The 23,402-nt window shown below is 34.8% G+C and overlaps 2 protein-coding genes across 2 annotated transcripts; both read right to left on the reverse strand.

The window, feature by feature from the left end:
- Positions 1-764: 764 nt before the first annotated feature.
- Positions 765-5,517, reverse strand: LOC117315613. Its single transcript, XM_033869878.1, has 4 exons — positions 5,075-5,517; positions 4,383-4,460; positions 3,965-4,055; positions 765-3,370 (listed from the first exon to the last, which is right to left on the reverse strand). The coding sequence occupies exons 1-4, from the start codon at positions 5,397-5,399 to the stop codon at positions 2,743-2,745; spliced, it is 1,122 nt and encodes a 373-aa protein (XP_033725769.1). The 5' UTR covers positions 5,400-5,517; the 3' UTR covers positions 765-2,742.
- Positions 5,518-12,919: 7,402 nt separating this feature from the next.
- LOC117315884 (mucin-2-like) lies at positions 12,920-21,289 on the reverse strand. The gene is made up of 9 exons (XM_033870295.1): positions 21,235-21,289; positions 19,259-20,350; positions 17,786-18,082; positions 16,890-16,955; positions 15,946-16,315; positions 15,358-15,651; positions 14,961-15,029; positions 13,936-14,233; positions 12,920-13,213 (listed from the first exon to the last, which is right to left on the reverse strand). Exons 1-5 carry the CDS (start codon positions 21,287-21,289, stop codon positions 16,071-16,073), a joined length of 1,755 nt encoding a protein of 584 aa, XP_033726186.1. The 3' UTR covers positions 12,920-13,213; positions 13,936-14,233; positions 14,961-15,029; positions 15,358-15,651; positions 15,946-16,070.
- Positions 21,290-23,402: the final 2,113 nt, after the last annotated feature.

The raw sequence follows: 23,402 nt of genomic DNA on the forward strand, positions 1-23,402 counted from the left end.
GATGATCCCAATGGAAGTATTGCAATTAAACAATATTAACCAATTTGATGTCTGAAAGCTAACAGTAATATGTCTGTTTATCTCTGTTTAAGTCTGCTTACTAAGAAGTCATTTCAATTATCATATTAACTAATTTTGCTAATTTGATAACTTATTTCTTTGCGATTGAAATTGTATCCTCAATACATTAATTAGATTAATTTGTGAACTTTATATTTATGTGCGATAAGCTTCAGATAATGATGCACTTAAAGGAACTGGTCTGTCAATCATAACAGCGACACCATGTGCAGTAAGGACACATGTAGAGATATCCATCCTAATTTGATAATGTTTTACTATCGTGCATATAATACGATAAGGATTACATTGTTCACGTAAATCCCAGTTTAAAGAATGGTAAAATTGTCACATTTATTGATTTCTGACTTGTCAAAATATCTACTTGATTATTTTGTAATTCTATTTCTTTTATAAGAAATCTAAAAAGTAAGTAGTAAATTCAAAATCGTATATGGCTAAATGTTATAATAATTTTCAATAAAAATATGTTCTGAAAAATTATTACGCAACGTCATCAGCCAATCAAAAATGACGTTACATTTCGCAACGTCAAAAATGGAGGTATAACAAAATTATTTCAGCCAATGAAAATGCGTGTCTCATACAAAATTAAATTATATATATATTCTATTGAAATCAGCATTATACGTTGTAGTAGATGTGTTCCTCGTGTTTGATATGACAAATAAAACAACTAAATCTACCGTTACAATTAAGCCTTTATTGCATTCAACGATTTTCCCCTAATATTAGCGCATAATTTTCAATGTATATCACGTGTTGAATAGTCACAGTCTAATTAACATTAAATATACCTTCCATATTTTGTAGCTATTCTTCGGAGGGAATAATGTATAAATATTCAGTTTGCAAAATGAGACATTCATTATGTTTACTTACATATGTATTCCGATTGAGCACTATATCTATTTGCCTAAGGGCAGTAACACATTACAAAACAATACAAATCAATACAATACAATGCAATACAAAACAAAACAATGCAATACAAAACAATACAATACAATAGAAAACAATACAATGCAATACAAAACAATACAAAAGAAAACAAAACAATACAATACAAAACAATACAATACAATACAATACAATACAATACAATGCAATCTAATTGCCTCCATCTGCCGAAGTAATCTCATAAGTATGAAATGTATATATTTCTTTTAAATAAATAAATATATATTCACAGATGAGATATATACTTTTGAATGCACGAAACAACGATAATTCACAACACAATGGAATACAAACTAAATCACCATTTGGAAACACAGTAAAGGACGGTATCACAGTAATTAAATACTTATTAAATTTTATCTTCACAATCAACGAAGCAAAACTTAAAACAACCACTATTCAAAAGCATATCATCACGCTAGCAACATGGTTACTACTTCATATCACGAAATTCATCACAAGCACTAGTTCATTTCACACGATCATCACAAATAATAGTTAATATCACACGATCATCACAATCACTAATTCATATCACACGATCATCACAATCACTAACTCAAATAACACGATCATCACAAATAATAGTTAATATCACACGATCATCACAATCACTCATTCATATCACACGAACATCACAATCACTCATTCATATCACACGAACATCACAATCACTCATTCATATCACACGATCATCACAATCACTAACTCGAATAACACGATCATCACAAATAATAGTTAATATCACACGATCATCACAATCACTAATTTATATCACACGAACATCACAATCACTCATTCATATCACACGACCATCACAATCACTAACATCACAAGCTTATGACAAGCACTTGTTCACGTCACACAATCAGCATAATCACTAATATCAGACACTTATCACAAGCAGTAATACACAATAAGTTCATGACAGTAATAACGATCTCACCATGATCAATGTTATACAGCATACAGAATAATACACCGTTGTGACATATATTGAACAATACAAGTTAAAATGTATGTCTGAAGGCAAAACTGGATGTATTTTTTCTATCAATCAATCTTAAGCACAAATTTTGTGCGGAAAGCAAATATTTTCTGTGCAACTACTTTATTTTTATTTCGGTTTGTTTTTCAATACTCTCCCGAATACACAAAAGCACATAGCATTAGCTCATTTGATGGCTATAAGTACATAACAAACACACACGATTTCATATGATCGACAAAATAGCCGCTACGGAAAAGCTTAATGATCCAATAGTATTACATATCTGCTATATCATTCATAATAATAACTCTATCATTACAAATCTGGATATATTGAAACGTGACAGTAACATTCAAAATGTAATAAAAATACATATTGGACAATGTATGTGAACTTTCAAAAATATACCCCTGTGGTGGATGAAAAAGAAAACATTGAAAAGGCAAGCAAAACAGGTATAACACATAAACCGTTGTTTTTGCCGGAAGTACAGAAAAGATATTTTGAGGAAATGTTCAAATTGATTTCTTTCTGAATTTGGTTCTCCGTATTTTTTGCATATCAATAGATATCTCAATATCTCGAAATCCGGAGAAAATGTATTCATTTATTAAAATTCGACATCACAATATCATTGATATTTCTTATTATTCTTAAAATGAAATAGTAGTTATACTATTGTACTGCAAGGGAGATAATGCCTTTTATTATTATGCAGATGTATCACTCGTGCTGCTAGGCATGATCTCCTCGTAGGTATGGTTACCAGTTGAGGACGCTACTGAATCAATGTATGGGTTGGATTCGGATTTCGGCCATGTTCCCCATGTTACATTTTGTTTTAGTTTTAGCTTAGAAAACGACACAATTGGTCTGGGTATTTCACAGAACCAATACTTTATATCACTGTCTTTGGCAGTAGTATATGTCATTGTACTACTCCTTTTTCGTGACGTCACTGATGACGTCGTTGCGATAGATGACGTCACGTCAGTATCATCAAATATATTATTCACATCTTTCTTCACATGAGGTCGTGGAATTCGTAGAGAATCGAAACCTTGTGAATCAACCACACTTTCTGTACTTGTCTCCGGGAGAGTTGAATAGCCAGACTCGTTACCACTCGATGACGTCACATTTTCACTCGATGAATTTTCCATCTTTACTGTGGATATATACGGGACGGTTGACGTAGAAACGTAAGGCCCGGATGTGGCCGACACATAAGGGCCCGATGACATTGTCACATAGGGACATGCTAACTGGTACACCTCATACTCCGACACTGTCGAGCGGTCGTTAGCCTTCTGTCTTGCCTTTTGTTCCCTCTTTCTCCTGGAAAGTCAAAAAATAGACCAGTGTAGTGAAATAAATATCCTTTTAATATTACAGACAAATCAGTTTATATAAAATATATTGCAAAACACCCACTATTCATCAGTTTTCTCTTAACACATATGATTTATTTTGACATTATTTCCAAATTAGTTGGATTTAGTTGTACCAATGAATATTTCAGTGCTTCCATGGCGACCCCGATGTCCATGCATGACTGCAAATATCAGTAAACTGATGAAACAGAGGATAAATAAAACATTTATGTTATCTCTCTCATGCAAAGATTAGTTCTACAATATCCAATAAATTCTACAATATCCATTAGAAAAAAAAAACCTACAACGTTTACCCTAAAACGTGAAATTTTTTTGAAAGATGCTCATTCGTGAACTTTAGTTTTGACCAGCTCTTCCGTGGTTTTTATTGTTACTGCTGTTCCAAAAATTTCATCAGAGAAACTATAAACCTTTTGGAATATTTTCATTCAAAAAATTGCTTTCTGTGATACATACATACGTACATAGTACACTGACAAAAAGAATCACATCAATATTTCCTCTCTTCATCAACACTTTATATGCTCAAACTTACTTCCTCCGGCGTCTATTGGCTATCAGGAGAACAATGCACACCATATTCAGTAGGAACACAGCCGAGATTGACGAGGACATCAGGACAGTCTCTGTAGAGTAGGCAAGCTCAACAAATTATCACCAGGTTTATCAAACAGCAACATCCATCAATATTTCATTAATATATCGTTTACATCAACAAACAAATACAATGCTAATCTTCAGTATGCTTGACACTTGATATAAGCAAATTTATTTTAAGTCGGCTAAATAAAAGCAGATAGCCCTAGCATTATATTCCGTAGCTGTTTTCAATCAAGGATTCAACGAAACCATGTGACACTATTAGCTATATTTCGTAAATTAACATTCAAATCTTTTTCTTGTCCCAAAGACTCAAAGAACTTCCCAGAAGTAAAACAAATCGTATCATTTACCAGATATGTTCGCCTCGTTAACATCCGGGTTCTGACCAGGCTTCTCCATGTCTGCCTTGTCTCGATCTTCGTCAATTCCTATGGACCAGGCAGGAAAAAAATTAACATTTCGTAACGCAGCAAAAACTACAGCTTCCGTAAATGATTTCAAACTTTAGATGCTTAACACGAAACATGGCGATGAGGACAGATACTCCGCTGTATTTATCAATCAATTCAGGGCCAACTTGTTTTTATGGAAACTATATTGTGTGTGTGAATATAACTTGTTTCCTTCGTTTTATTTTCTAAACTTTCACCTCGATTGCAATTGTCTAGCAGTTTTTTGTATTGATACAGTAAAACAAATAGGTATATATTCCTGTCTCATCTTACAAAAATTAAGTTCCTGGAGGAAAATTGAACACCAAAATATTCATAAAAAACTTTGACAATTCACATTTAAACAATGCATTAGAACACGTTATCAATAATGTCTTTAATTAGCAATCAAGAGATGTTTTCTATAACATTACGATAAATCATTTTTCGTTGATTCTTACCACTTAAGGAGTAAAGAATTGGTCAGGATTGCAAACAAACAGCAATAGTTTGTTATTCATTGACATAAAAACTAATTAAATTGATGTTAAATTTGTTAATCATAACTAATTGATCACATGTTTAATATGTTAATCTTATATCAACCTTACCTAATTGGTCGTTGTTATGTCTGAATCTGTCTCCGGATGTATCCCCCCGCTGTGTGTTCATATCAGTAAGAGAAGTGGACACCATATCTGTAGTGTGTAGCCCATGCATTAGAATATCCGGCGATGCAGACGATATTACTCCGCGCATCTGATCACTATCTAGCGTTTCTGTTCGATCTGTCTGATGTCCCGCTAGAGAGTTTGTGTATGAAGGAGATATATAAGATGGCTGTAATCCTCTATTGGTTTCATTCGGATCAAAACCATTCTCTTTCACAGCATCTGGATCTATCGAATGACCGGATCCATTCGAGTTACCAGACATATTGTAAGTAGATACGTGGATAGCCGAGAGGTCACGATTGTCTTTTTGTAGATCCGATAAGGTTATTGTGTGGGTCTTGTCAGCGTTAATTTCGGGGAATTTCCTCACGAAGAAACCTCCCTGGGGGATGTAGTAGAAATAGACCACCAGTATCTACAAGAACATATTCATGAAATAGTAATTACCTATTAACATAAGTAATACCTTTCACGCATATATCAACGCCCTATTAGAACAAAATAAGAGCAAAAATATTTGCCATAAACATGAGTCTTTTTTGCAAATGAAATAAAATAGTATCCAACGAAATCGACAAAATAAAAAAATATATATATAATATCAGGTATTCACAGGATATTTATTTATTTGTTTATTCTCATTTATTTGTTATCATTTTTGACATGATGTAAAAGTGGACCTTATGAATAAATTGGTTAATAATTATTGTCATTTTACTGTTGTTTTTAAAGTTCGTTCCCGGAATAAACTCATTCATCGTAGCTTATTTTCCCTTGATATGACTCTAATAGTAATGAAATTTTCACTATACTATATAGAAAGCAACAGAATAAGCAATAAAAATATATTTAGCAATAATACTTCATATTCAAAAAAGCAACGCTAATGATAAAATCGTACACAGTAATCAAACGGACTGTCACATACATATCACATTGCTTTCCGTTCTATCAAGATTAATCGGTTTTAATGCTAGTCACTGAAAGTGAACATAATACCAATATTGACACAACGTCATAATTCATTAAGCAATTACAAAATAATTAAACAGGTATCTAATATTATATCCCATACATTTAATTATCTAAATTCTGCACTGTCGTTTATGTCGTTTACCTGGAATTCTGCCTTTCCTGGTATTCTCTGGTCCTGCACCGGAATCTGCTCCAGGTCCACTTACTGAACTTCCTGATGAAGATGTACCTGAAGTTCCGGATGAAGATGTACCAGAACTTCCTGATGAAGATGGACTTGAACTTCCTCTTGCAGATGTATCTGAACTTCCTGATGAAGATGTACCTGAAGGTTCGGATGAAGATGTACCAGAACTTCCTGATGAAGATGGACTTGAACTTCCTCTTGCAGATGTATCTGAACTTCCGTTTCTGACTCCAGATCCAAACTGTTCATTGTCGGAACTGGCCCTTCCACTAACGCTTCCGCCAAGTGACCCACCCTCACCATCTAATGATCTTTGAGATCCACCAGTAACTCCAGTACTTCCGCCAAAAGACCCTTCCGAACCAACCGTTCCATCGCCTGAGGTTTTGCGTCCATCAGATGAACCAGTTGTCCCGCTCGATGAGCTGCCTGTTCCATCCCTAGTATCGTTTATTTTCCTTTCCATACCAGTTGTACTCTTTGTACCACTGATCCTTCCGTCAGATGAATCAATATTTCCATTAATCAAAGTTCCAGATGATTCGGTGGTATCAGTGCTTCCAGCATCTGGACCGTCCTTCCCCACATCAGTGGCCTGTGTCACGTGTCCGTGTTCGTCCAATCTGCGCCCAAATGCGTCGGTTTCATTCCTCAGAGCGTATGGAACTTCTATTGGTTTTCCATCGCATAAATCTAAATTGAGATAGGAAATAATATATATACCTGATACAGTGAAATAATACAAATAATTAATGCAACTTAAACATTTAACCTGTAGGATGTAACGTTAGTGTCCATTTCATATGAAAATGGTGATAAAGGTCATTTATTTCAAGCACGCCACTGGCAAATGATGAAAAGATCCTTACAGAAATATCTTAAGAATTATAAACAAAGATCCGTTTCCACACAATGCTTAAATTATTAATCTGTTCGTTATCACCGCTTCATATTGATTGTCTCCATGTGATATAGAAATTCATGTCATCCTTTTATCATTAAAATGTGACGTCACGATATATATATATACACATATAAAGGTTATCTATTGCATAAAGCCACAATCAGGTGACAAATAAGGAAATGCCGTTCAATAAAAATGTCAAATGTGCATCCAAGCGATAAAACAGTTGCATGTAAACTAATGGAAGATTGTTTCTGTTTACATTGTTAATCCTCATCTTACAGCACTTACAAAGCGCGAACTCTTTCTTCTGACATTGTCTAGTGCGCGTCATGTCAGCCCAAAATTCGTTCCGTGTTAAACGTCGATATGGGTCCGCGCATGCGCACTCTCCATCCACACAAGTTGCTGGGAATTCACATCCAACATTTCCCCCACATATGTCGCTAATGAAACCGGCCGTTTTTGTCCTACAGCGGCCATCTTGTGACGTCTCAAACACGTCATAGCATTGACATGTTCCATCACAATCCGCAAAGGGAGATAAGCAGTTTGAATTGGCAGGGTTGCAGACGTCGCCGACTAGTACAGCTAAATATTCAAATACAGAGAAAATCAATCATTTCTTCACTATCCTTTTACGCTTAATACAAATATTACATTACATGTTCTAATCAGCTGTAGGTTCAAAACATATTATTGTCGTAATATTGTATTTACATACATTAATTAAGTTATAACAATATGATTTTCGTGTTAAAGGGGAACAACTCATGTGTTAAAGTGTAAAGAGAATACTTGTGGACTATTACAAAATGGGAAAATATACATCAACCATAAATGATAGGTACACTTTATTCACTCACAAATTGAGGATTTTTCGTAATCTTTTTGATCAACAGACAGAAAGAATTGATTCATGCATTTTGTCATCAACTCACTCATATTATTTTATACGATATGCTGCCTTCTATGAAAGTTTTTTTTATGTATTATTAAGCTATTAGTCATAGCTAAGCTACATACTCTGTATTCAGGTTATATATATATACAGTCTGTGCATCCAAGTGTGTGTGAAAGTTGTCTTTGTTTCTTTCTGTATCATGTAATTACTTTATGTGAAAAATCTGAATAAAAATGTCAAATGTAAAAAAAAAAATGCTTTTCATATAATTTATCGTACCATCAATTACAATTACAATTACAATTACAGTATCGGTTATTGTCCATTTAAAAGAATAGTTTCAATCAATGTCTTTGCCATGGACAATCACCGTACGTAAACCATGCTTTTAATATTAAAGTAATCCTAGCAAATTGCGAACTGCATTACTTACCAGCTAGACAAGTCGTTCGGTCATCCGACGGTACATATCCGGGATTACAAAGACAGACGTATCCGTCACACGCCATCGGACCACAGTATGAATGATCCGGACATTGCTCGTGCATAAAACATTTTCCAAGAATGTCCGCCATCTCCCAGTCCTTATTTGTCCCATATGGAAACATTCCATCGGAACCTTCCGGACCTATTTCATAGCTCTTTCTCCAATCGCCCTGAGTCATTCCACTTCCTTTTCCGGTGTTCCACAGAGACGGTTCATCGTTTCCGGAGTTAGCTAAATTTTGTGAACCAGATGTATTTCCGTCATCACCGGATCCCACCTTTCCGTCAAATCCAGTGTTTGGAGGGATTGTAAACAGTTTCCAAAGAAACACATTCGAATCCGGATTAGAAGGACCGGTGTTGTTTTTACCTTCATTCCACTCTTCCGCATCCGGCCAGTAGGTTGTATCTAAAGTAATCAAACAAAGGGAACATATACTATACATATACAGAAACAATAGATTTTCATTTGGAAACAATATATTTTGAAAAGGTAACAAAACGTTTTGTAAAGAGACAATACAATTGATTAGGAAACAATGGATTTTTATTACAAAACAATAGATTTTCATTAGGAAACAACATATTCCTATTAGGAAATAAGATCTTTTGTAAGCAACAATACGTTATAGAAACAATATATTTTGTTTAAGATTTATTAGTAAAAAACTATTTTCATTTAAAATCCACTTATTCTCAAATATCAAATCTATACCAATAGGAATTTTCTATTTGCCAATATTTTTCTATGGATTAGTATTCGTAAAAAAAAAAAAGGAATATATAACATTTAATATTTTGATAGCTTGTTATAGATGATACGTACTATCATTATAGAATGTATCCTCTGTTAGTCCCTCGGGTAGAGCTATAGGCTCACCATTACACTCTCCTGTGGAGAAATACAACAATGAAATACATGTTTTATACATTGTTAAACAATTGAAACAATAAATTATATAGTGTGAGGTGCATTAGAATATTTTATTGTAAATTAGACAGTGCGTTATATAAATTCTGTATATCATTACCATGTGCTACACGTGAGTTGTACTCAATACATATTTCACAAATTATTAAGGTATGGTTTTTTTGTTTTTTTTTTGCGTCATGATGCTGTATATTTTTAAGTAAAGGCGAGTAATATATGTGAAATATGTGAATATGTGAATACAGAGGAATATTGAGTATAGATACCAGTATCTGTAAATGTAGTAACAAAAAAGGATTTGTCAGAATGTTGGTACATGTATGTATATCCGAGTTTTAAACTTACAACGCAAGACTTTATAATATATAATATATGTATTATCCTGAAATAAAATCATAGCCCAAACCAAGTTAACATTAATTAAACTTCAAAAAGAGGCGTTTAGGGCAGGGCTTTCTCGGGGTCCCGAACGATTATATCAAAATAAAAAAAAATAAAAAATAAAAAAACAAAAACAAAAACAAAAACAAAAACAAAACAAAAAAACAAAACAAAAAACAAAAAAAAAACAAAAATGGCTTACTGTATGGATCTTAACATTAAATTAGCAAATGCAAATATGGAAATACCCAAACGATATGATCCAGTGAAATAAAAAATGTGAAATGTTTCCGAAACAAATTCTCATCAATGTATCTTTAAATGTTTCCTGCCTTTACGGAATCTTATACGAGCATAACTAAAAATAATATTTAAAAACTTTCTTGTTAAAAATGTTCTAATTATTCTTCAAAAATTGTAAATTAAATTGTAAATTAAGGAGATTTCTAAATTCTTTTCCTCCGTTTCCCCCTATCTCTACTCTTCTTAAACTCACATTCTCAAAAATAAAATCACTTTATGTAAATTATAATGCCATCTTGTGTAAATATTTGTGTTGTACATTGTTTTGGGGAAAGGGCTTATATAAGTTTAAAAACTTGTGCCCGATCTCTTTGTATATTTATGATACAATACAATATGTTGAAACTAAACATAACTTATCATACTTAGTGAAGAGCTTTCTCTGCTACATAGAGAAGTTCCGAATGGGTCGGCCCAGAATTCCTCGGCAGTTTTCCTTCTGTACGGGGTACGACACTGACAAGTTCCGCTGACGCAACTTCCGGGATGGTCACATCCTTTTCCTCCACAACTCTCTCCAATAAAGTTAGCTGTTTTAACCTTACATCTACCATCAGCTGATGAGACGAATGGATCGTAACAGCGACAAACACCAGCGCATGCGGCGAAGGGAGAAATACACTTAGATACATCCGGGTCACACTGTTCTCCGGCTCTTACAGCTACAAGCAACAACATAATTAACCAAAGATAATGTTAGATCGATACAGACATCGGTATTTTGATATATAGAGCGTTATTTTGACATTTGATTTAAGGTGAATGATGTGGTAAATGTTTGCTTTTCATATTATCAACAAATGATCTGTAATTATGATTTCTGTAATTTTTTCGTGTTCTTTTTTTTTTTTTTTTTTTGCAATCATTTTTTAATCATCAAAACTAAGATTAGGTATATTGAATAATTTTTTTTATTTGTATCCAAAAATTATTCCGGACTTTTGAAGTTTATGAAAGGAGAGTTTGCATGCATGAATATATAGGAAATTTACGCCAGACTATCTTTCGATGTCTTTCTGAGCCCTGGGCTTGTTAACAATCAGGTACAAATATAATTGTACAATCTCATTGTACACCATGGAAAGAAACAATATGCATTTATGGCCCTGGCTTGCCCGAGCGAAATATGAGAGATGAGGGTAAACAAACCTTCATATTACCCGGCATCCAGGGCATAAATTGTTTATTATACCGAAAAAGAGTCAGTAATGATGATACTCAAAAATAAACTAAAGATATGAAATAACATTTTTATCACAAACCCCTGTGATTCAGGTCGTGAATAAGGTGTATTGATACGATTCCAAGTCAAGGTGTTTTTGACAGTTTCTTTTAGAAACTCTTTGAAACAGTTGGCGTGTACGTTTTTTGATATTTTCGTGTTCTGAGCAATCTTGTTTTGCAGAATTCTATCTATTTCCGCTTCTTCGACTGCACGAAAACGTTTGCCGTTTCTGGTCGTCTGCCATTTGTAAATAACTGGAAGGGAGACAACTCCTCGCAACAGAATGTGGGGGTCACTATGGGGGGCCCGCGGTCCAGGTAGATATGATATTTGTCTCCCTGGCTCACGCGCCTCGTGGAGATGTGATGTTTTGTCCCTCTCCCACGTGATGCGTTTCGGCTAATCACAGGCACTGTTATAAACATGAGGTATAATAAGAGATTATGTTTCTCATTGTTCCCTACCTTTTAGACACGTTTTCTTGTCATCAGAAGCCACGTAGCCTCGAGTGCATATACACACATAGCCATCACATGACCTCGGACGACATCTGGAGTTCGCTGGACAATGCCCGTGCCTAGAACATGTTTCTAGAAGGTCTGAGACGTAGCCGGTGGTAGAGGAAGCAATGGTCGATGTTTCTGTGGTAGAGGCCGAGGTGGTTTCTATCGTGGTAAGTATGGTAGAAGGTGACATTGTCGTTGTTGTTAATCCTAATTTTGACCTGTAATCTTTTTTAAGAAATAAGAAATGTTAGATCGGAGTACTTTCTGAGAGTTTGGCTTTTAATCAACGAGTAACATTGTGTCATTGTTGTTGAGGTTTCTATGTATCAAATAACGCCAGCTATCCTTTATATCATATTTGTACATAATTATTCATAACCGACATTTACATTTCAAGGTCAAAATAGAATCAGTGTTTATATACGGTTATAAAGTGAAATCTGTTAACAAAATCCTTTATTTTGTGTGTAGAAACTTGTGACCATATCGACATGTCTATTTTTCAAGTTTGGTTATTTCTGTGACTTAAAATTGTATGCTGCTAAATCTCACCACAAAGCCATTCTACATATAAACTGTACAGCAAATTATTTATGATTTTGAGAAACTACATATCCAGACTAGCATCTTGGTGTGTAACATGACTAGATTTGAGCAAATTGGCTCTTTTTTAAATTCAACATTTTTTCTTATTTAGATTACCCTTAAATTTGTGAGGTAGACACTTACTGGTGATGTAGTCTGCCCACTCTGGTAACAGCTCCTCTGGCACGTCAATCAGCTTCCCATTACACAACACTGTAACCATGACAACACGTTATTGTCGCTTGTCTATCTAATATGCTATAGTTTCCGTTTTACTCATAAAGAATCTTTAACGAAGTATGATATATCTTACCTAAGTTTATAACCTCCCTATCCAGTTTTAATTGCTTATGGCAGTACGCTTTTAATTTGTATTGATTCATACTCACTGATTGAGAAAGACGCCTCCTGACACTGTTTTGTCTCTAACGGGTAAATCCAAGCCTCTTCCTCAGTCAGTTTCCTCTGTGGTGTTAAACACGCGCACACGTCATTCTCACAGGAAGCAGGATACTCGCACCCAATTCTACCTCCACAAGATTCACCTACGAAAGCCGCTAAAGAGTGCCTACAACGTCCGTCTTCGGTCGGTATGAATGGGCTATAGCACTGACACCTACCGGCACAATTTGCAAAGGGAGACAAACATGTGTCTGTGTTTTTGTTACAGGTATCGCCGATTTTGACAGCTGAATGGGAATAAAATGAATAAAACATTAAATTTATGCCAAAGGACTCATAATAGCATGAGCTGAATGAGATTGAAATACATGTATAAAATATCGTGAATCATTTGTAAGCATTTCTTATCGTGATAAATACATTTTGTCGATTGCATGGATTTTGAATACGACAAAAAGAACCCCAAAAACAATACAAAACATTGATATACCTAAGCGATTTCTGTAAATATTGAGATAAGAACAGTATTGTTACATTTACGTATCACTGATTACTTCCCAAACAATTGATCTTCATGTATTGTCTTAATAAATCTGTAATTAATGGTCAATGGATTTAATACAGCAGTTGTACTCTTCCATACTATCAACGCATACAATGGTCAATGGTCAGCGTTCGATATTATAACAAAATTTGAAGAAAAACATGACATTTTACTTTATTACCGTATTTTTGTGAAGTCCGAACTACAACTGATTTTTTTTCTTAACGATTTTATCACTATGATCTTTCATATTCTAAGTGTAATTCGATTTGTGTAATTGTTCGCTCTGAACAACTTGCGCTAATATGCTAATTTTAGTCTCTGTCGATCGTCACTAGCGTTGAAACACTTGAATGCATTAAAAGCATGGGTGTGCTAAGATAAATATACTTTCTTTTAAAACATAACTGATAACCAAACATCTTAAACCGGAATTCCAGTCAATGATAGAGTTATTCCCCTTACCATGAAAGCAGAAACTGTTATCTTCTGAAGACGTGAAGTTTGTGTCACATAAACACACAAAGCCTTGACACGCATTCGGGACGACATCTGGCGGATGTTGGACACTGAGTGTGACTTGTACAGGATGTATACAATTTTCGACTGTTTGGATTAGTGTTCAAAATTGATCCTATAGCGTCATTTCCGGTTTCGTACCAATTCCTAGTCGTTTGAATGCTTGTAAAGGACGGTGTAGTAGGCATCATTTCTGTTGTTGTTTCGGGACTCCAGGTAGTGTGTAATTCTGCTAGTCTTTTATCTATCAAAAGAACATACGAAATTTTACTATATTTGCAACAAATGATAAAACATGTGATGTATAAGAGGTTGTACATTGGTGGTATTAAAATATCAATCTAATTTTATATAACTTATGTTTTTCGACCAAGTTGTCACCTAAAAGTCAGGATTGTAATTTAAAGAAGAAAAAGCTGAAATCCAAAGGAATCATGTCAACTGCGAAATACAAGTTATTTTACACGATAGCATGTAAAAAGCAAATTGAGAAAAAAAAAGTAGGTTGTAATACTTTTCATGCAGCTCATATCAAACAAAATTGATTCATATGATTATATTGAAATACAATCTTCGAATTCATTCTATATATCTCCTTACTGCAACAATAGGCACATGTTTTTAATCGTCATATCATTCAAGTAGCAAATCATATAAACTCTGATTCTTGCCATCAGTAAAAGCATGTACAGTACTCTACCGGTAGTGAAACTCTTCAACAAGACATTTCTGTACAGTAAGGAAGAAATGTATAAAACAAAACATAATTATAAAGACAAGGGACATCAGTCTAAATCATAGCTATCTTTTTTTCAGATGTGCATATTTTCTATAACTAGATTTCCAGATTCCAATTTGGTTTGTGAAGAGAAGAAAGTAATAACGGTGCCGTGATAGTAAAATCATTTCTGGTGAGTTAAGATGCAAAGCAGGATGGAAATAGAATGCGTTTAGAATTGTGTTTTATTTACCTTCAAGCAGGTGCTGCCATTCGTCAGACAAAGGTACCGGAACATCTATATACCTTCCGTTACACATAACTTGAAATGAAAATCAGAAGATGAAGACAGATATATAAGTACAAAACGTAACTATGGCGTAAATAAAATAATTTAATGTTGAACTAGATAATACCAGTTTGCATGTTAAATAAATAAATAAATCTATAAATAAAAATGAATGCAAAAGGCAGTGTACGCACACTGCCTTTTGCATTCATTTTTATTTATAGATTTATTTATTTATTTAACATATGTATAGAAAACGGTGTCAAACGTATTTTCTTTAATGCTAAACAAATAAAATACATCATTCATTTCCGTATATGGCCTACATATATCTAAGTATGATATGCTTTACATGTCTTACCTAAAGAGAAGTTCATTTTGTGACACTGTGAAGTTTGAAGTGGGTTTACCCAGAATTCTTCTTTTGACATCTTCCGGTAAGGCGCCACGCATCGGCATGTTCCTTCGTAACATTTGGCGGGAAATTCGCACCCTTTTTCTCCACACGGTTCATCGACGAATGCCGACGACCAGAGCTTACAGCGACCGTCGGCCGACGCTACAAACAGTTCGTAACACTTGCACGTGGACTGACAACCAGCAAACGGTGACATGCATTTGGTCTGGATGTCACATTGGTCTCCTATTCGGCTAGCTGAAAACAGAGATCCACATTGGTATTTGCTAAAGTCTTTAATAAATGTACGAACAATTAAAAGAAAAAAAAACGAGAAATGGGGACAAACACCGTTTTTGATGCGTATGACAAATGCATCGGCGATCATAGATCGTATCCATTGTAACCTAACGCAAAATGCAAGCCTTTTATTAAATCCGAGTAAAATACAGATCATAATTTCATTTTACACAATAAAAACGAGGCGTTGACCGGTTGTGTCATTTAAGTCTGATCTGAAAAAAAATTCTGGTAAAATTTGAGTACACATACCTATCATACACTGTGAATTGTCCGCTGAACTGAGATATCCCTCCTTGCACAGGCAAACAAATCCTTCACATGAGTTAGGACGACATCTTGAGTTGTCCGGACAGTCCTCGTGTCTCGTGCAGCGGTCAAAGATATTGACCTTCATGCGCTCTGTAGTTGTTGTTTGAACGTGTTGTTGTAGTTGTTGTTGGCGGTGTTGTTTTCAGCGTAGTTGGTGTTGCTGCTTCTGTTGTTGTTGTTGTTGTTTCCGGAGTTGTGGTTGTGATGACGATAGCCGTTGTTGTTGTTGTTGTCATTTGTGTTGTCGTTTGTGTTGTTTCCGTTGTTAATTCAGCTGTTGTTGTTGCTGTTGATGTCGCTGTTGTTGGTTCTAAAATTCAGATAAATACAAAATAAAAAGTGATTAGGAAATATCTTCATGGATTAAAACAATTAAGCTCGAGGAATAGCTATGTATTCAATATTTGGTCGATTTATATGTCGCATACACATATCCATTGATCTAAACACATTTCACCTACTTGTAAATGAATCTAACCATCCTAAATTTACTAACTTAATGCGTTTATCTACTTTTTTTCTTAAACCAAACTAAAAGTCACTCATTCTGTGCTTTAAAATTACCGAAATCACATGATAGGTAGAAAAATATAACGTCTTATTGAACTTACAACGTATTAATTTTTGATACAGAAAAAAATAAACTAATGATTTTCAGTTCAGTCTATGTTTGTGAATTAAATTATTGTGTTATAGGTTTTCTCATTGTTTTTCCACATGAAGAACAAACCTTATAGATGTAACCTGTAGACAATTTTGATTTTTTTTTTGATAATTTCAGCAAAAACGTAAACACGTCTAGTAACATCAGTTATTGTGAAGCGATGGGAAATGGAAATTTATTCAAGAAATTTACTGATATGGTCAAAGTAGTTTCAACTTACCAGTTGTCGTTGAGGTTGTGGTGCGCAGTTCTTCTGGGATATAGATCATACTACCGTTACATTTCCCTGTAAAATAACCAACACATTTCTGATTATTGTTTAAAGATCATGAAAGAATTGACGGAAATTATACCATTAATGTACTGGTGGCTCCTGTTTAAAAGATATTTTGTTAGTTAGACATACATGTATCTTTTAAATACAACTCATCATGATTGTTGGATAACATTTCAGTTACCTTGTCACACTGATCATCAATAATTTTTTTTTTATCTCATATTTATTGCTTGTTAGCTTGTGTTTATTTTATTTCTTTATTATTTTTTTTTTTTTTTTTTTGCGTTTTTGTTTTTGATTTTTTATTGATTCTTTTTCTTTATTTTTATTTTTGTTTTTGTTTCTTGCTATTTTTGGAGTGTTTTTCTGCTTGTTTGCTTTTTTCCCTTGGTTGTAAGCACATTTACACACTACGTCATGTCTTTGTTATCGTGGCGTGACATCACATGTTTGGAATCTAATTATCTCAGTTTCATATTTCAACAAGCTAATCAAACTGTTGTTTCAGGACCATTATTCATATACTACTATAACTGTGCGATAACGATACTTAATCTTACACCGCTTCTGCTTCAACAAAAATATTGTTGAGGTCGCCAGAGCTGACATGATTAAAATAGTCAAAGATTTGTATCTATAATAATGCATTGCCTCAAAATTATATCATTATATACAAAAGTAAATGTTTATTGTTAATCTTCAAAATAACCAATGTATTGATATTATCAGGTTCATAATCAAATTCAGAAGAAAAACAAAAATATATGCTTTTCCTCACAATGACTGCAAATGCTAAAAATAAATGTATTTTATATAAAAAAAAAGTTTACTTTACTTACACAAAGAAAAGTCCTCTCTTTGACATTGCATAGTCACTAAAGGGTTTACCCAGAATTCCTCTTCCGTCATAGACCGGAAGGGAGGCATGCATATACAGGTTCCTGCCATACACTTAGCGGGATATTCGCATCCCATTGTTCCACATGGTTCTCCAACAAAACTGGTTGAGGCTAGTCGGCATCTTCCGTTGGGTGTCGGAATGAAGGCGTCATAGCAACGACAAGTTTCAAGGCAGCCGGAAAATGGCGATATACACCGAGTCTCTTTGGGATCGCACGATTCGCCAACTCTTGAAGCTAAATTGAAAATATAATGCAAGTGTGGATTAATCATACAAATATCTAATTAGTTACTAGCAAGCAATAGTTGATTATTTGGATCGAAACAAACACATGTTTTCTCTTATCTCGTCATTTTGAATAGGGTTGGCATATGAAGGATAGCTATGTAAGAAAACTCTACCATAGCGATTCACACGAGAGGAATAATCTGCAGGCAAAGGGGACAACGGCGCCTGCTCGTGTTTACATTTGTCATGTGTCAACATCGTATCAGCAAGCAACGAGAAAGTCAAAATCTAAAATGAGGACTTTAGTAAAATATAAATATGTACCGAGCATAAGTCGCTTTTAACCAGCAATAATCCTATATAATTACCCGGTTATAAAATAAAACAAGCTAATCTTAAACAATAAGTTGATGACATATATATATATGATTTATATTCACTGGGCATAAAAATATATTGACAGGCAAAGAAAAATATGTATATCATGTTGTCAAACTCAAAAACCGAAATAAATGGTCCTAACCACGTGATCATAGAAAACTTCCATTTCTATTCATTGTAACTTATTATGTGTTTTTGTGTAGAGTTGCAGCCACGTTAACTGTCACATTTCTAATTATTATCGTCATCGACGATGGAAGCACAGGGGTTCGCAAATCCCTGTGATAAGAAGAAAAATGTGTTCTTCCGTCACCTTCGCCGTTCCAGCAAGAAAACACTTGTAAATTTCTGTCACAGATAAGGTCTGATACATCCGATCGTTTCAAATCCCCTGTTCGTTCAATCAACAAATCTGTATAAGTATTACTTCAAATTCTCCAGCACCGAGAGCGGATAGTCTTTAACTATGATTGGAATTCCAATGACAGTGATGACGTCATACAATGACGTTGTATGCAAACTTAGAATTTTTGAAAAATGCGTATGATCTTTCGGAATAATTTAATTTTTGTTATGAACTTCAGATAAATTAAGAAAATAGATAGCTGGAAAGACATTTTACCAGAAATGTTTGTACTGAACAGAAAAATAAGAGTGCTTGTAGGATTGGAGTATTCAAATAATCAGGTGAAATATCCTACATACAAATTTGATAAAAACAAGTATTATCTTCATACTTTAAACCGTTGAACTTTTGTTTACAATATAAAACGGTAAAAAAAATTATATCATATTATCTTACCTTTTATGCACGAAAATGAATCTTGAGATACCATGTACCCCACGTCACATAAACATGTAAATCCATGACAAGCATTCGGGCGGCACCTGGACTTCGGTGGACACTGACTATGACTGGTACATGAGGTATAAACAGGGAGAAAAGGAGAGGTAGTTGTTGATGTTGATGTTGGTGTTGTTGTCGTTGTTGTTGGCGTTGTTGTGGTCGTGGTAGGCGTGGTTGTTGTCGTGGTAGGCGTGGTTGTCGTTGTGGTAGGCGTGGTTGTCGTTGTAGGCGTGGTTGTAGTTGTGGTAGGCGTGGTTGTGGTCGTGGTAGGCGTGGTTGTAGTTGTGGTAGGCGTGGTTGTGGTCGTGGTAGGCGTTGTTGTCGTTGTGGTAGGCGTGGTAGTTGTCGTGGTAGGCGTGGTTGTTGTCGTGGTAGGCGTGGTTGTAGTTGTGGTAGGCGTGGTTGTGGTCGTGGTAGGCGTTGTTGTCGTTGTGGTAGGCGTGGTAGTTGTCGTGGTAGGCGTTGTTGTCGTTGTGGTAGGCGTGGTAGTTGTGGTAGGCGTTGTTGTCGTTGTGGTAGGCGTGGTTGTCGTTGTGGTAGGCGTGGTTGTTGTCGTGGTAGGCGTTGTTGTCGTTGTGGTAGGCGTGGTTGTCGTCGTGGTAGGCGTGGTTGTCGTTGTAGTAGGCGTGGTGGTTGTCGTTGTAGGAGTGGTGGTTGTCGTTGTAGGAGTGGTTGTTGTCGTGGTAGGCGTGGTTGTTGTTGTGGTAGGCGTGGTTGTTGTTGTGGTAGGCGTGGTTGTCGTTGTGGTAGGCGTGGTTGTCGTTGTGGTAGGCGTGGTTGTCGTCGTGGTAGGCGTGGTTGTCGTTGTAGTAGGCGTGGTGGTTGTCGTTGTAGGAGTGGTTGTTGTCGTGGTAGGCGTGGTTGTCGTTGTGGTAGGCGTGGTTGTCGTTGTGGTAGGCGTTGTTGTTGTCGTTGTAGGCGTAGTTGTCGTTGTGGTAGGCGTGGTCGTCGTCGTGGTAGGCGTGGTTGTCGTTGTTGTTGGCGTAGTAGTTGTTGTAGGTGTAGTTGTGGTGGTAGTAGGCGTTGTAGTAGTCGTCGTAGGAGTTGCTATGAAAGCAAATCAAACAAAATGTTTTCTACAGTTTAAGAGTGGTTTTATCAAAGCTGTCACCAAATATGATTAATATATGCAATGGGTAGCAATTGTATTAATATAACAAATTGTTGTACAGATTGCATATGTATATACAAATATCAAAAAATGTTAAAGGTGACAGAAATATAAAAAAAAGATGTAACGCCTTGGATTGTCAATTACTATGTATTTATATACATACAAAAAAATGTATATACATACGTTTGTATTGTCAATATGCAGGTTTAGATAACTACGTTTACATATTTAAAATATGTGCTTTATTTTTATAGAATTTGACACTTTTACTGCATACTGCTACAACAGAGAAAGCGTTATGAATTTCCAACTAGATAAAAAGAGAAAATATGAAAGTGCTTGAATTGATACCAACATATCAAACTGACGTGATTCATATTTATATTTGACATTTTCCACATTACAAAATATTAGCCACGGTAGTTTATATGTCTGAAAGAGCATTTCCATATTCTTTGAAAAACCTTAATAATACAGATATGACATTTTGAAATTCAATTGAAATTTTGAAGTTATTGAATAATTGACATTTGGCATCACCTCATTCAGTTTTGAAATTTATTTTCCAACCTATATCGTGTGCTTGGGAGCCTCCTATAATCGAAATATTATGCCTTCAGTATCACGGATGAGACTCAGAGGGATGAAACAGCTCTATGATGCAATTTAATTCATTTTTGCTCTACTGTATATATTAACTCTCGTTTGGTTTTGAAATGTGTCAATATCTATCTTTTGTACAATTCATTTGGATAATACACTTGATCAATCTTTATTATCGTCACAAAGAAGTCATATAAAGATCGCACAACTAAACCTTTGGACTTTCTGACCGATGATGGATGGTAAACTGCCCCATTCAGTTGTTTCATATTTTAATGGTCACTTAGTGGTGTCAATGCACAACTGGTTAGAAAAGAATGAGTAATAATACACCAAAACATTGCTAACCTTTAGAAGAGGAATTAGAATATAGAGCATAACGCAAACATCGTGATCTCCTTTCACATTTACCTCTTTAGATAATGTTTAAAAAGGGGGGGAAATAAAACAAACTAGAACAAAATGAAACATGAAAAAACAAATCAGTTTCCAGATCATATCATTCCTGGAGGTTTTGTTGCTAGTCATGTTTTAAGAGTGCTGCGTTGATTAGCCTATTATAACAGGATTGTTGTACTGTAGTGAAAGATATATATATGATTGGTTTTAATGTTGCGGGAGATACACATGATTTGTTTATTCTATCAACGCTAAGCCCGGGAAGTCAGCGAGACGTTTTAATGACGAAATGAAAGAATGGCCAACAAACACATCAATACAATGAAATCCATTTGAATATGAAGTAATCTTTTGATGAAATTTTAATGCAGACATATACATTTTTTTCTGCTGTTTCTATTTCAAAAAGATGTGAGGCATTGTCTAAAACCTAAAACAAAATGAACAAACAAGAATCAAATACAAACTATATGACTATATATAGTTTGTTATGTGATTAACGTGTTTTATAATGACCTTGTAATGATAATCGAGATGAACATTAGTCATATAAACATGCTTTACGCCTACAGGTCTTTCGACTGTACTTGTCTTACAAAAGAAGAACCGACACCAACAACAGTTCCAATGGAACGCAAACAGTTTTTATTTGTTAAAAAAACATTTTTTGTTAGAAATGTGTATTTTTTACAGAACAAAATTTTAAAAAACTGAATCTACATGGTGGTTCTATACAAAATCTCTTACAGAGAAAGATATGATGCAAATAAATTATATAAAACGGCTCACACTAAAATCATAAATAAATAAAAACTAATGTAGATTCCCGTCGGAATAAACATCGATCTTATTCTTTCATCATAAAGCAAAACCAATAATGAGATGGCAGTTCCCCGTCGACAACATGTGAATAACGTCACAGAGATAATACGATGACGTCACACCGACATCTTTATTATGACGCCATAAAGTGTATCAGTTGGTTTTTTCCTACCGCATGAGTAAATTATCTTATCTCATAAAGCTCACGGGGCGATCCTTTGGTAGTTATTGATGGGATAACTCATTGCTACTAGGGTAGGGAAAGACTGTTGACATCTGCCTACTTAAAAAAGAGTAGCGTCATCATTTTATGTAGCGTAACCATGCCGTCAATTGATGACGTCATCAATTTCGACATTGATGATGACACGAGGAAAAGGTTTCAAAACAGTTTGCAAATTGATGCTGTTTTGAAGTAAGCGAAACCAAATAATTCAAACATGGGTCCGTTCCGTGGACAGGGATATTTCAACCCTGGTGTAAGAGCATAAATGGTCAGCACGAGACTGAATGCTGATCATACAAACGCTTACACACGTCTCCATGTTAAAATTAACATGTCAAACCAACATTATGATGTTATGTATGGGAAACGCATAAGAACTTTATAATATGCAAAGGTTTCTATATTTAACCCCTATGAGTACATGGCAGAATGATGAGGGACAATGAAAGAAACAAGAATATTCCCCAGAACAATTCTTTTGAGCAAAATATATACTGAAGAAATCCTGCTCCCAACAACTTAAAAAAAAACTTGAGACAAATTCAATTTATTGCACTTGTGACTATAATTAAGCAATATCATTCAAACAACCAACAAGTATTTACCCATAAATCGGTATTGAAATTAAAAACATCAGCATGTAGATTCGAATAAGGAAATCTACTTGGGGGTAGTAACGATAGTTTTTTTATGTAACGTTATAGAGGTTGAAGGGATGTGAAAAGTGTCATTTTCATTGTTTAATTTACGTTTGAAACCACTATCAGCATATTAGAGGTTGAATGGGTGTGGAGAGTGTCATTTTCATTGTTTTATTTTCGATTGAAACCACCATCAGCATATTAGAGGTTGAAGGGGTGTGAAAAGTGTCATTTTTATTATTTTATTTTTCATTTGAAACCACTATCAGCATGATAGAGGTTGAAGGGGTGTGA

The sequence above is a fragment of the Pecten maximus genome, chromosome 17 (assembly GCF_902652985.1).
Source record: "Pecten maximus chromosome 17, xPecMax1.1, whole genome shotgun sequence".
NCBI lineage: Eukaryota > Metazoa > Mollusca > Bivalvia > Pectinida > Pectinidae > Pecten > Pecten maximus.